The sequence below is a fragment of the Pararge aegeria genome, chromosome 18 (assembly GCF_905163445.1).
Source record: "Pararge aegeria chromosome 18, ilParAegt1.1, whole genome shotgun sequence".
In the NCBI taxonomy this organism is placed as follows: Eukaryota; Metazoa; Arthropoda; class Insecta; order Lepidoptera; family Nymphalidae; genus Pararge; species Pararge aegeria.
Genome location: NC_053197.1, coordinates 7111176 through 7124613, shown reverse-complemented (window position 1 = coordinate 7124613; position 13438 = coordinate 7111176). Strand labels below are relative to the sequence as shown.

Genomic DNA, 13438 nt, shown 5'->3' with positions numbered 1-13438 from the left:
ATGGGCGATGCACCTATTTTATCTAAACCTAATAATTCCCGCGCTTTGTGTTTTTTCACGAGTGAACCTTTAGATAAAATGTTAGAGAGATTTTGGACAATAGAAGAGCCTCCTTCCCGCAAATTCTTAAGTCCTGATGAACAAAGGTGTGAGGACATATATACGGCTTCCACTGTACGCCAACAGGACGGAGCATATTCGGTAGATCTTCCCTTTAAAGAAGATCCTAATTTATTAGGTGATTCGTATTTTACCGCAAAGAAGCGTTTTCTCAATCTGGAAAAACGATTCATTAGAGATCCCGAACTTCATATTAGATATAATGAAGTTATTAAGGATTACCTTGATAAGGGTATCCTCAAACGCTTACCACCTGATGAACCTGCTTCACCAGGTTATATCTTAGCGCATCATCCAGTGATACGCGAAGACAAGAGTACCAAGGTACGAATCGTACTAGATGGTTCTTGTCCCACTGATTATTCTCTTCTTAAAATAGAAGAACCCTCCGCAAATAGGAAATTATCTTTAAATGATATTTTGTATACTGGTTGCAATTTGCAAGCAGACATATTTAACATTCTTTTGAATGTCCGCATTTTCCGCATCGCATTTTTTGCTGACGTCCGACAAATGTATTTGTCTATATATGTCAATTCTCCGCACCGCAAATATCAACGCATTATTTATCGATCTTCACCAAAGGACCCACTTGAAATGTATGAATTTACTCGAGTGACCTTTGGTCTCCGCTCATCGCCCTTTTTGGCATTACGCACACTGCGCCAGCTGGCTAGTGACGAGCGCCAGCAATGGCCTCTCGCTGCATCAGTGGTTGAGAGAGACGTCTACATGGACGACCTAGCTTCTTCCGCCTCATCTCTAGATGAAGCGGTAAAGATAGCTCAAGAGTTGATACAACTGTTTAAGGCTGGTGGATTTGACTTAGTGAAATGGACCAGCAATTCGACTGAATTGCTCGGACACATTCCTTCATTTCACCGCCAATCTGAGTCGATCTCTCTTGACACTGATGACTCCTTTAAGATTCTTGGTCTTCATTGGCTTCCCGCATCTGATGAATTTATTTTTAGAGTTTCGCAACCGCAAGGTGATTGTACCAAAAGAGCTATACTTTCAGCTACCGCGCGTCTTTATGACGTTCTAGGTCTTGTTGGTCCAGTCATTTTATTCGCTAAATTACTCATAAAGGAGTTATGGCTTCTAAAAATAGGATGGGACGAGTGTCCCCCTCAACACATATGTGAAAGATGGCAAAATTATATAATTGAACTGCCTATTATTCAGAATCTTAAGTATCCTCGTCATGTTGGAATAGAAGACACTTCTGAAATTTATCTTCTCGCATTCTCTGACGCTAGTGAGCAAGCATTTGGCTCTGTTTTATACTTATACGTTAAAAACAGAAATCAAAGGCCTATAATTACACTTATTTGCTCTAAATCCCGCGTAGCACCGGTAAAACCAACGGTCACGCTAGCTAGGTTAGAGTTAAATGGAATAGTATTGCTTGCTCGACTTGTAAATTCAGTATATAATATATTGTCAACCCGCATCAAAATAAAGGAAGTACTCGCGTTTTCTGATTCAGAAGTCGCCCTTTGTTGGGCACTCTCTTCGCCACACAGGTTTAATACATATGTGGCTAACCGCATCTCTCAAATTCATACGCTATTGACATCAATTAAGGTGAACTTTTATCACATACCTGGTGTTCAAAACCCCGCGGACTGTGTGTCTCGTGGCCTTATGCCCACACAGTTTTCAAAACACGACCTTTGGTTTAAGGGTCCCCCATGGTTGTCTTTATCTTCAGAAGAGTGGCCCATAATAAAGTTTTCCTCTCATCAGGTTTCTTCATTACCTGAGGAGAAAACTACAACGCACTTAATAATATCGCACGATGAATATACAATTATAAAGCTTGGATCTAAATGTTCTTCTTGGACTAAATTTCTTCACGCCACGATTTATGTACTCAGATTCATGAAAAAACTTCCGCGCAGAGATATTATTACAGCTGAAGATATCAATGCAGCTGAATTACTGATAATTCGCACAATACAACGCTCAGTCTTTCAGACTGATATTGACAACATTAAAAATAATAAACCATGTTCGTCAAAATTACGAAAATTATTTCCTTTTGTTTCTGAGGACATTCTTCGGGTGGGTGGACGTCTTGCTTACTCGTCGTTAGATTACTCGCATAAACACCCAATTTTATTACCCAAGAAGGGACACATAATAGATCTGTTAATTGATCACTATCATCGTAATCATTCACACGCTGGCCCTCAATTGCTTCTGTCTATATTGAGACAAAAATATTGGATATTATCCGCTCGTTGTGTGGTACGTCAACGCATACATAAGTGCAATGCATGTTTTAGGCATAATCCTAAGCCTACATTTCCACTTATGTCTGACCTTCCTAAGTGTAGGATAGAGAAAAGTAAGGCATTCCTACACACAGGTGTAGATTACGCTGGACCTCTCTATATCACATTGACTAGGAAACGCGGCATACGTAGTCAGAAGGCATATATATGCCTATTTGTTTGTTTGGTTACAAAGGCGGTTCATATAGAGCTAGCCTCTGATCTGAGTTCCTCCGCCTTCTTAAATTGTTTTAAAAGATTCCAGGCCAGGAGAGGAAATTGCGAAGTCCTGTACTCAGACCAAGGGACCAATTTCGTTTCATCCAAGGCTTATTTGAATGAGTTACATACCTTTTTAAAGTCAGAAGATTATTATAAGAACTTTAGTTCCGAATTAGCTAAATATCGTATAGATTGGAAACTTAATGCACCAACTGCAAGCCATTTTGGAGGAGTCTGGGAGAGTAATATTAAAAGTGTTAAAACTCTACTTTTTCGCGTAATCGGCAAACAAATTCTGACATACGAGGAAATGCTTACTGTACTTAATGAAATTGAGGCTGTACTTAACAGTCGACCTCTGTATGTTTTAAGTTCAGATCCCTCTGAACCCTCCGCGCTAACGCCTTCGCATTTTCTTTCAACCGTACCTTTGGAATTCATTCCAGCTCCAGACGTAACTGGAGAACGCGCCGGTCTTTTGTCTAGATTTTCTTTATTGGATTCTCTGGTTCAGTCATTCTGGAAGAGATTCAGAACGGAATATCTGCACAATTTGCAAGTGCGTCAAAAGTGGAACACTCCCACGAATCCGCTTACAATAGGGACTGTTGTGATAGTTATTATACAAAACGCGCCGCCCTTACAGTGGCCACTTGGGGTCATTACTAAGGTGCTACCTGGCAAAGATGGAGTTGTCCGCGTAGTTCAAATAAAAACTAAGAACGGGACTTATATCCGGCCTATCGTTAAGTTATGTCCGCTGCCAACTCAATAATTTTTATCACTAGTTCTCATTTAATCTTATTATGCTTTAGTTAATTTATTTTATTTTTCTTTACGCATTACTCTTGTATAGTATACTTACAATATTAGGTCGTATTATAAGTTGCAATTATGTTTATATCCTTTTTATGAAGGGTTCCTTCATGTCCGGGGGGATGCTTGATAAATTCTCATTAATCTGTGGTCGAAGTAATAGATAATGGCTACACTATGGATTTCCATCCTCCATTTTTTATATTTCCGCATCCTTATCTGCCCGCATCACGCCGCCAATTAGTTGCACACCTATATCCGCGGCAAACGCACGTCAATCTTCCGCTCAATAAAACCACATGGTCGGCCGGCCAAAGAACCTTATACTGGACGATTAATAGTATTTAAACCTACATCAGTGCTTTAGTGTTTAGTGATAACCTGTGAAACCTTGTGAAGTGACGAGAAATCAAGAGAACTGCATTACGACGAACTGTAAGTCCACGTGCAAATACTTTTCTGTCCAACCCTAGTTATCCCTTGTTCTATATCCTTTAAAGCCATAGTTTAAACATTAAAAAGGGGAAAAGAATCCAGCAAAACCTAAAATATACAGTCCACTAAATTCACAAAGAAAATAAATACCATTTTATGGTGATGATTCCCCGAAAGTAAAAATGGCGTCACCAATATGGCGTATAATGTACTTAGTTGCTATCGAAAATAGTAACAGAAAAGCTTTTAAAAGCTACTAAATATGTATTTTTATTGAAACTGTGCTTCCTATGTAATAAGGGAATTATATTTCGCTTTATGCGGTGAAAGATATCGTTTTAAGCATAATGTGAATTTCGTGCGCGGTGTACCTACTGCTCGCATTTATGTGATGGCTCTGCCAAACACCAGCTTGATGCATTGGTAGATTGTCGTACTGGAATACTTATTGGGAGCTTTAAAGTTTGGAGCGAGGTTGCCTGACTGCCAGCATTCTATATATTTTGAAGAGTGTACTCAGGACCTATGTGGTCTGGTGTTCTCCACACTTTACCATCGGATAATTCGTTAACTTTGCTAATGATGTGTAAATACAGAGCTGTAGCACCATAAGCAATAATTCACTAAAGAGTTCTGGAAGGTTGATGACTTTGTTTTTCATGACGCTGTCGTCTTATTAGTGTGAAGGTTTAGGTTTGCGAATTTTAAATTTTTATTTATTCTCTTTTATGGTCTGGCGAAAAGCTTCAGCCTAGGGTAGTTACCATCCTGCCGAAAAAGACGTGCGGCACAGCGACTTAGCGTTCCAGTATAATGTCTCGCACAAACCGATGGATAAGGGGTCTTCGTTTTAGTCTAAAGATTATTTTAAACTGTAAGAAAATAATAAAAACACAGAAAATGTCTCTTTATTTCATTGTTTTTATTTTACACTTGTATTTTTTTTTTATAATGCTTTACACTTAAAGTAAAGAAAACATAAGTAGTAACATACAAAGACCATTCAGAAAAAATTTAGTGCACCAGAAAACCTAGGTACTACATAACATTAATTCCAGTTGAACGTATTGTAGTAAAATATCATAGTGACTTAAACAGTAAGATTTCAGTTTTTCTTTTTATATAACAAGCATTAATACTGGCCCGCCAGCATGTTATCACATTGTCTACATACATATGTAGTAGATTAAAAATTATGTCCCCCGATTATATCCCCGACAGGGGATATATTTAAGGTCCAACACGGGGATATGGAATAGGAGATGTTTACCCACGTTTTTTTTTTACTCATATATTATTTTGATATTATTTCCACATGTGCGCTTATGCTCTGAGAATTGATAAAGCTGTGAAAGAAGATAAATTTTTATCTTTTCCCCGGGGAGATAATTGTCTCCTGCCCATGCCAGTCGTACAGGTGAGATGGAGCTACAATCTCAATGTGGAATAAAAAAATATGTAGTTTAATAATTACCTGATTGGGTCCCGTGAGGTTTAACCCGCAGGAGTTGCACCGAAGACATTCCTCGTGGTAATGATTGTTGTCGTACAGTGGGGACGGTTCTGTAAAATACAACATTATAAATAACCTGATCTTATGATCAAGAGACAATGATGAGTATATCTACGTGATCAAATCAGGAATTAGGAGATCCGTAGAAGATCCACCCGACCGACATACTCGTAGCTCGAAGTGGTAATAGGTGGGCCATATAACTTGAGAACCGATGGGCGTTGGGGTCTCAAGGTGCTGTAATGGTGACCTCGCACGTTTAAACGCAGCGTTATTGGGCCGCCGACGAGGTGGACAGATGACATCAAAGAGTCGCAGGGAACTGCTGGACCCATGCGGCATAAGACCGTGGTATTTAAAACTCCCTACAAAAGACCTATGCCCAGCAATAGACGTACATTGGCCGACATAATGATGATGATCATGATAAATGAGTATTCAACATCCTCATATTATTTCTGTATATTAATATTAGATTATTTTAATCCACGATGTTATATATGGACGCATCTAAAGTGCTTTCAGCTTAAACTAGGAAGAACGTTCAATCATTTCATTAGTTTATTGTGATAGCCCAGTTGGCAGGAGCTCGACTTCACCTTCGTGGGACCGAGTTCGAATCCCAGCACGCAACTCTAACTTTTCTAATTTAAGTGCGTTTTAAGTTATTAAAATATCACTTGTTTCAACGGTGAAGGAGAACATCGTTAGGGAACCTGCATGCCTGAGAGTTCTACGAAATGTTCTCAAAGGCGTGCGGAGTCAACGAATCCGCACTGGGCCAGCGTTGTGGATTACGCCCTTACGGTCTCATTGTGGGAGCAGACCAGTGCCTTTTTAGTAGACCGGTAATGGGTTGATGTGATAATTGCTAAAGCCACAAAAAACAGAAGCTATTTTCTAATTATCAGATTTGAGAAGTACTGTTGTTATACCCGTACCTCGGAGAGCACATAAATCATTGGATTTGGTTATTTTTACTACCATGCGATAGTAATCGTTAAAATCTGACACCATTCATTAGAACAGCATGGAGGGCTAAACTACTCCTATTGGGGAGAGAACTGTACCCAACAGTGTGATGCTAAACAGAACATCAATATTAGAACGTTATTACAGTACATGAAAGCTTTCCGTAGCGATTTCATTCGCCGAGTTTCAATGCAGTTTTAATTATATGCATAATTAAATCTAATATATTATTAGGATAGACATATTTCTGATTATTAACGGCATAGCATTGACGGGTAATTCGGTCGACTGAGTTTTGTTATCTATATCTATACTATAAAAAAAAAACTGTAACTAGTCGAATTCTGTACATTGAATTTGTTGTGTAAATTTTTTTTGGAAAACACTCCACAGCGAAGGTGTGGTTATAAAAGAACAAAAAAATATTAATAATATATTTGTTTTTAAATTTTTGTCTGTAGATGGATTCAAATGAAATTTGCGTGATCTGAGACTATAGAAAGGACATAGAAAACTTTTTATACCAGAATAAATTACAGTTTCTTTGGGAGACCCACCCGGTGAAAGTGTTTCACGATTACATACCATAATTTCGCCAAATTTAAACCGATTTAAATAATTATCTTTGTATTGGATAGGTTTAAGGATACTTTAGTTCTAACAAAAGTTCGTGTCGATCTGATGAATATGATTTGAGAGAGAGGACAAAACTCCTCAACGGACACTAGCAACAAAGTATGTGTTTTATTGAGAAAATGTGTAGTCTATGTAGCAATAGGCGTCCCGTTAATTGCGCGGGAGGAGCCGCAGGACATAGCTAGTATACTAAAACTGAAAGGAAACTAGAAAGTTTCCGTTAAAAATTCCAGATAATAATGGCACGATGTTTATTCCATTGAATTTAGCTTAGTTTAAGCTTTTCTGTTAACATAATGACATAGCACATAACAGCCAAACTGTCGGTGTTTTACCTATTACAAAAGTTATTCAAAATTTAAGTATCTATCAAGTAACACATAAAATGTTCTGCATAAGCCCGTTTGGTTTTTTATGATGCGAACAATACGAGTACCCATTTCCCGAGTGTTATGGAGTTTCAATTTTAATTATGCATGTCGAGTTCACGGATTGGTGATTCACTAAGCATAAGGGATTCAAATCTCATTCGTGGGGGCGAACTGTAAATTGATGCGGGTGGTATGTGCCAAATTGCTTGCTTACCCTCAGATATTTAAAGTTTAGGTAAGAAAGAGAGCGTCTCTCGTATCTAAACAACGCTATCTAAAAGACAGAATCTAAGAGAAAGAGCGAAGTTATGTATGAAAAGAGACTACAAATTAAGAGCGTTCCAACACCGTTTCAACGTTGGTACGATTAAGATATCTATATCAAAAGCAGCATTACGGTCAGTGGTGACAACGGTGTAGGTTTTGAAATTATCGTTTTTTTTAGATTTTGGTGTGCTTAACATAATCCGCAACGGTCACCATGTATTCTAAATGTAAGGCAAGTGAGCTTGGAGTGTTTCCAACAGCGTAGTAAGAATTGTTTGTCCATTTGATCGCGTACAGTATTGAAAGTTAGAATTAATTTTAGTATAAAATGTACCTAATAGCCGCTCTAACTTTAAGTTTTGTCTCTCTGATGCCCGCTGTTGTTAGAAAGTAAAAGCGTTCTTTGGGCGAGATGCCAGGGAAAATATTAGCAAAGAAAATTTTCGTGGACCCTCGTAATTTTAAATCAGAATTCGGTTATATAAATACTCGTAGGTATGTTTCATAATTAAGCTTCCTGAGATTCGTTTTTAAATAAAAATAGCTTAAAAGAGTTTTTCAGATGCACAAAGAAGCGTCAGTACAAAAGTGGTCTGAGTGAAGTTAGCCATAATTAATAGAAACAGATACGCAAAGAACTGCAGTTATATTATCAATCAGGTAGTCGTACCTTTCGGGCAGTTGTCTTTGTGCCTTTTTTTGAATGATTAATGCAGAAATACACCGTTTTCAGTCTTATAAAGTTTTCACTCAAGTGTCAAGCGGGTATTTTAAAGCGTTTATCCTAACTAATATGTGATGTGAATGCGATAGTTTGTTTGTTTGATTGTCCTTGCTTTATTAAGCAACCAATCAGCTTGATTTTTGGCATAGTTTAGGCAAATGGACGGAGAGTAACCTAGGTTTTTTTATCCCAGTAAAACAAACGGTTCCCTCAGGATTCGTAAAAAACGTAGTAAACGCGGATGAAGAAAAGTACATATTATATATTTTATCTATTACAAGCGAACCCGTTGACGTCATCTTCAAAATCCGCCCAGTTTTTAGGAAGAACCAGTTGACAAACAGGTACAGAAGAATTATATATATTAGTATTTTTGCACCGTTTAAACCTTCCCTATACTAATATTCGAATATTTCAAGACCTGAATTAGCTAAATCGGTCCAGCCTTTCCAGAGGTTTAGCGAGACTAGCGAACAGCAATTAATTTATATATATATATAGGTGAATGACACATGATAGACAAATTAAAGAATATATCACCAATCAGTTTCAAATGAAAACAAACGAATTGGGGTAGCGTAAAGAGTATATGAAGATATTTTTTATGCGCGTTATAAAGTGAAGGCTACACGGGCGATTTACTCGAACGCGCGCGTCATATGATTAAACGCACGCTGGACGCAAACTTGAACGCCGCTAAGGAGGCATGCATGTTTGGTCTTGCCTTAGGAACTATACATTTGGAGTAAACCTACCATTTACATTTAAGTGGTTATAACGATACCTACATAACTAGTTAATTCATCATCAGTCAGTTAACAGTTGACTGCTGGACGCAAGACAAAGGCCTCTCCGAAGGGCCATAACCACTACGCTGGCCAGACGGGTTGGTGTTCGCAGTAGATGGTATTAGTAGCAAAGAGCACGCTGCTGGTCGTTCTCCGTTATATTCCCTTATTCGCCTCGTAAGGCACACGCGGGAAGAAGAGGTGGTGACAACTGTATTCTGATCCGTCGCCACCACACGTACACGACTGATGAAACTTTATATAATTGGTGCCTAGGTTTAGTCTCTAATAAAAATACACCAACAAATTTTATTGAAGTATTAAACGTTGGCATATAAAATAGGTAATAATTAAAGGCAGTAAAGTTGGCTGCGAATAGGTATTTCATTCTTTATTGCAGCCCTACAATACGTAGTAATGTTTATTTCAATGTAACAGTCGTTTCGGCCCAAAAATATAAGCTTATTTGGTTTTTTAACTGTTTTGCGGACCAGTTGGCATTTATTGCAGATGTAACTTGAAATTGTTTTTTTTTTACATTTGTTATGGTTTCTCTTATTTAGAATTTACTGTGATAACACTTTTACTGACCAACTAATTTCAATATTTTGCTTTATCTTTGACTACATGTTTGACCAAATGCATTGGATGTTTAGTAAGTTGATCAGATCGAATACATTTAATAAGTTAAAATTAAATTCTGTATCATAAAAATGTAAGAATGTCCTGTCTATGATCATTGTCTAGTGCGACAATTCGGCCGTCGCAAGTTACCGTTGTAACGGAATGCCACCTAGCGATTGTACGTTTCCATACGATGCTACTAAAGTTCAAATCGATACAACCTGTGAAACTTGGGAAGTCCCTTTTTTAACTAGGAAATAGCGGTTTAACTTCATTAGCGTCGGTTAAGAAATTATTACAATGCAAATAAATAAGTTTTATCTAGTAATAGAATTATATGATAATATTCAAGGATTCTTAATAATATAACCTTAAGCAAGGAGGGACAGGAAAAAGCAGACGCATCCAACTCGGGTGGGTAGCCTTTAGGAAACTCTCAGACGTCCTTAAGGGAGACATTCCTTTATGCTTAAAGCGTAAAATAATCGACGAATGTGTCCTACCCACTATAACATATGGAGCAGAGACGTGGACCCTTACAAAGATGGTGGAGCACCGGCTCAAAAATGCTCAGCGTGCAATGGAAAGAGCGATGTTAGGATTTTCTCTATTAGATAGGATTCCCAACGTAGAGATCAGAAATCGAACTGAAATCACTGACATCGTTCAAAGAGCAGCGACCCTGAAATGGAGCTGGGCGGGCCACATGTGTCGAAGGGAGGGACGGGCGGTGGAGGCGAGTGATTCTGGGTTGACAACCGCGCACTGGACTGGAGAAGCATCGGCTGACCACCAGCTCGATGGAGGGATGATATCGTAAAGGCAGTAGGGAAGTACTGGATGCAGCTAACCAGCAATAGACCGAGATGGCGTGCAAATGAAGAGGCCTTAGTCCAGTAGTGGACTGAGATAGGCTGATGATGATGATTTAATAATATATAAACTAATAAACTGCTACTATTTATTAAGTAGAATATTTAACAGATAGTAGCAGTATCTTGGATTACTGAATAATATTTACCCCTGAAACGTCTTATATAAATCTGTCTATTAGACCTGAAATATTCTAGAACCTTGAAGTTATGTGACTCCGCTATGTAATAGCTTTCGACACGTAAGATATCGGTGACATTTATAGTTCCTATCGTAAAACACCCACAGAACAATAAATATGGATGTTTCAGTTGCTCGAGGTAGGTAAGCCTAGATTCGACTTCATTGAAAACCGACTCGGGAATATACCTGTCATGAAATAAATACCTACTGAATTATTTTCGGAATCTAATTTAAAGGTAATAAACGATTAGGGTTTTTTTTTGACATAACATTGCCAAGTTTCTTGTGCTTTCTAAAGAATCACTAAAATGTTCCATATCCACTTACGTCCAATCTCTAGTACGTCTACGAAAACCGAGGCCCAACAGTTGTGAACCGCCTGGTTAAACATTAGGCAGTGTACAAATTCACGTCCTACTTACTTGCAACCAATTACAGACTCTTGTTCAAACTGGCGCATTTTGTGATTGGACTTAAATGTGTATTGGACGCCTGGTTCACCTTTTATTTAAATTAAACTGATACTCTCATTTCATTGACACTCAGTTTTATTTAAACTTTGTTTCACAATACATTTATATTACTTTATTAAGTACCTTCGCTTCAAGCGATAAGACCGCCTTTGTGCATATGTATAGTTTTTTATTTTTTTTTTGTTAACCTGTTTTTATATTTGTATGTGCAATAAAGACTTTTTCTTCTTCTTCTTCTAATTAATATATGTCTTGCTTTTATAGCAAAATAAACAGCCGCCTGAGAGTTCTCCATAACGTTCCCAGAAGCATGTGGCCAGCCTGGCCAGTTCTCAATGTGAGAAGAGTTGTAATTTTACTTTTTGATTAATAAAGATGGGATTTTGGACAAGAAAAAGCTCTACAACGTTTATAAGCACACAAACTTCGATCACGGGAAAAAATCGAAGAAATATATCTTAAAGGAACTCCGTGACCCGTTTCCTTATATTCAAGAGGCCGCTCGTAGTTTTATTATGATTAATATAATAATCAGTGACACTCTAAACTGCCGATAACTTTATAGCTCCTCTCTAACTCAAATAAAAGACAAACTTACGTGACATAACTTTGAAATAGTTTCCGACGGGAAATTTTGGCCGGCACTTTTAGTGACAATCATAATACACTTACGCTCAAATATCTTTACGGTCCATATAAACGTCCATTATGCGTGGTAGCTTGATATATTATTGACGTTAGACGTTGTACTGTTAAGCCAGATTCACACTAGATATACGTGGCGACATCGCTTATCACAGCATAAAACATAAGTCTAATGTGACAATGGCATTAGAAGCCCGATAGATGATTTAGCACTGCATTAGCGATTATAAGACTGTGTTAAAATTTAGAAAAAAATCCGTTGTAACCAGGTTATAAACACATAAAAACAAAGTACCTATAGATAGGTCTCACCTTCTAAACTCTCGTAGACTTTTGTATGAAGCTGATACTCGAATGTTTTATTTTTGGTAGGGAGTATGGTAGTCATACCCCTAATAGGTTTTTACGCGATATCGCACCGGAACACTTAATCGCTAAGCGGCACGTCTTTGTCGGTAGGGTGGTAACTAGCCACGGCCATAGCCAGACTAGACCAGAGGTAAATCAGAAATAATAAATTCCCTAATTGTCTCTGCCCGGAATCAAACCGGAGACCGGTAAACTCACAGTACTCACCGCTACACCAGAGAGGTAGTCATTAAACTCACGCCGCTTTAAGTTACCAATTTAAATCGCAAACTATATCCTGGGTAAAAGAAATTTGAAAAAGTACTGACAACATTGGAATAATTATTGGATGTCAGTGAATACTAAAACAGTTTGATTATGTACGAGAAGTACCTAAACGAGCTGTTGACCGCAAATTACTGCGTGCGCGTTAATATTGGTTTTCATTCCATGGGAAACCTTTCGTTTTAGCAGGCTACAAGGCATCTTTTGTCCATTTTCAAAATACAAACTATCTCTATGCTAAATTTTGTCAAGATAGGTTATCTTATTCAGCTTGACGTAATATGATTTTAAATTCCGTTGGACCGCTTCCATAAAATAAAAAGCATTGTTCCTCGGATGATTGTTGAGATAAAAGTGTTCTTATATGGATATTGGATAACAATTAACAATTATTCATTGTAAAATCCTAATAGGGCACAAATTAGGATACTTTTATCCCAAAAAGCCGAAAAAGTAGGATGCAAGTTATTTTATCTCAAAACTACATCAAAATCGCGCGGTGTTTGAGCTGAACGTAGATACCAATAAAACAGACATACTTTTCCATTCACAACATAAGTAAACAATATGAATTTGTATATGCATAAAAAAAATTCAAAACAATACATACCAAACTTCAATATGTTATTGTAATGGTTCCAAATTAAATTATACTTTATGCGTATAAACCCATTAGCAGCCCAATACAGAGCACGGATCTCCTCCCAAAATAAGAAGGGGTTCAGGCCGTAAACCACCACGCTGGCCTAGTGCGGATTGGTGGACTTCAACAACTTTGAGAACATTATAGAGAACTCTCAGGTATGCAATAAATAAATCGCGAGTAATTTGCTGTCGTACAAAGTTACGCCTACAAACTCC

At 37.8% G+C, this 13438-nt stretch overlaps 1 protein-coding gene across 1 annotated transcript in view; it reads right to left on the bottom strand.

The window, feature by feature from the left end:
• LOC120631748 overlaps positions 1-13438 on the bottom strand; it is a 103528-nt gene that overhangs the window by 79998 nt on the left and 10092 nt on the right. The window contains exon 4 of the mRNA XM_039901428.1: positions 5350-5438. Within this exon, the coding sequence (XP_039757362.1) occupies positions 5350-5438 (89 nt within the window). The remainder of the gene's footprint in view (positions 1-5349; positions 5439-13438) is intronic.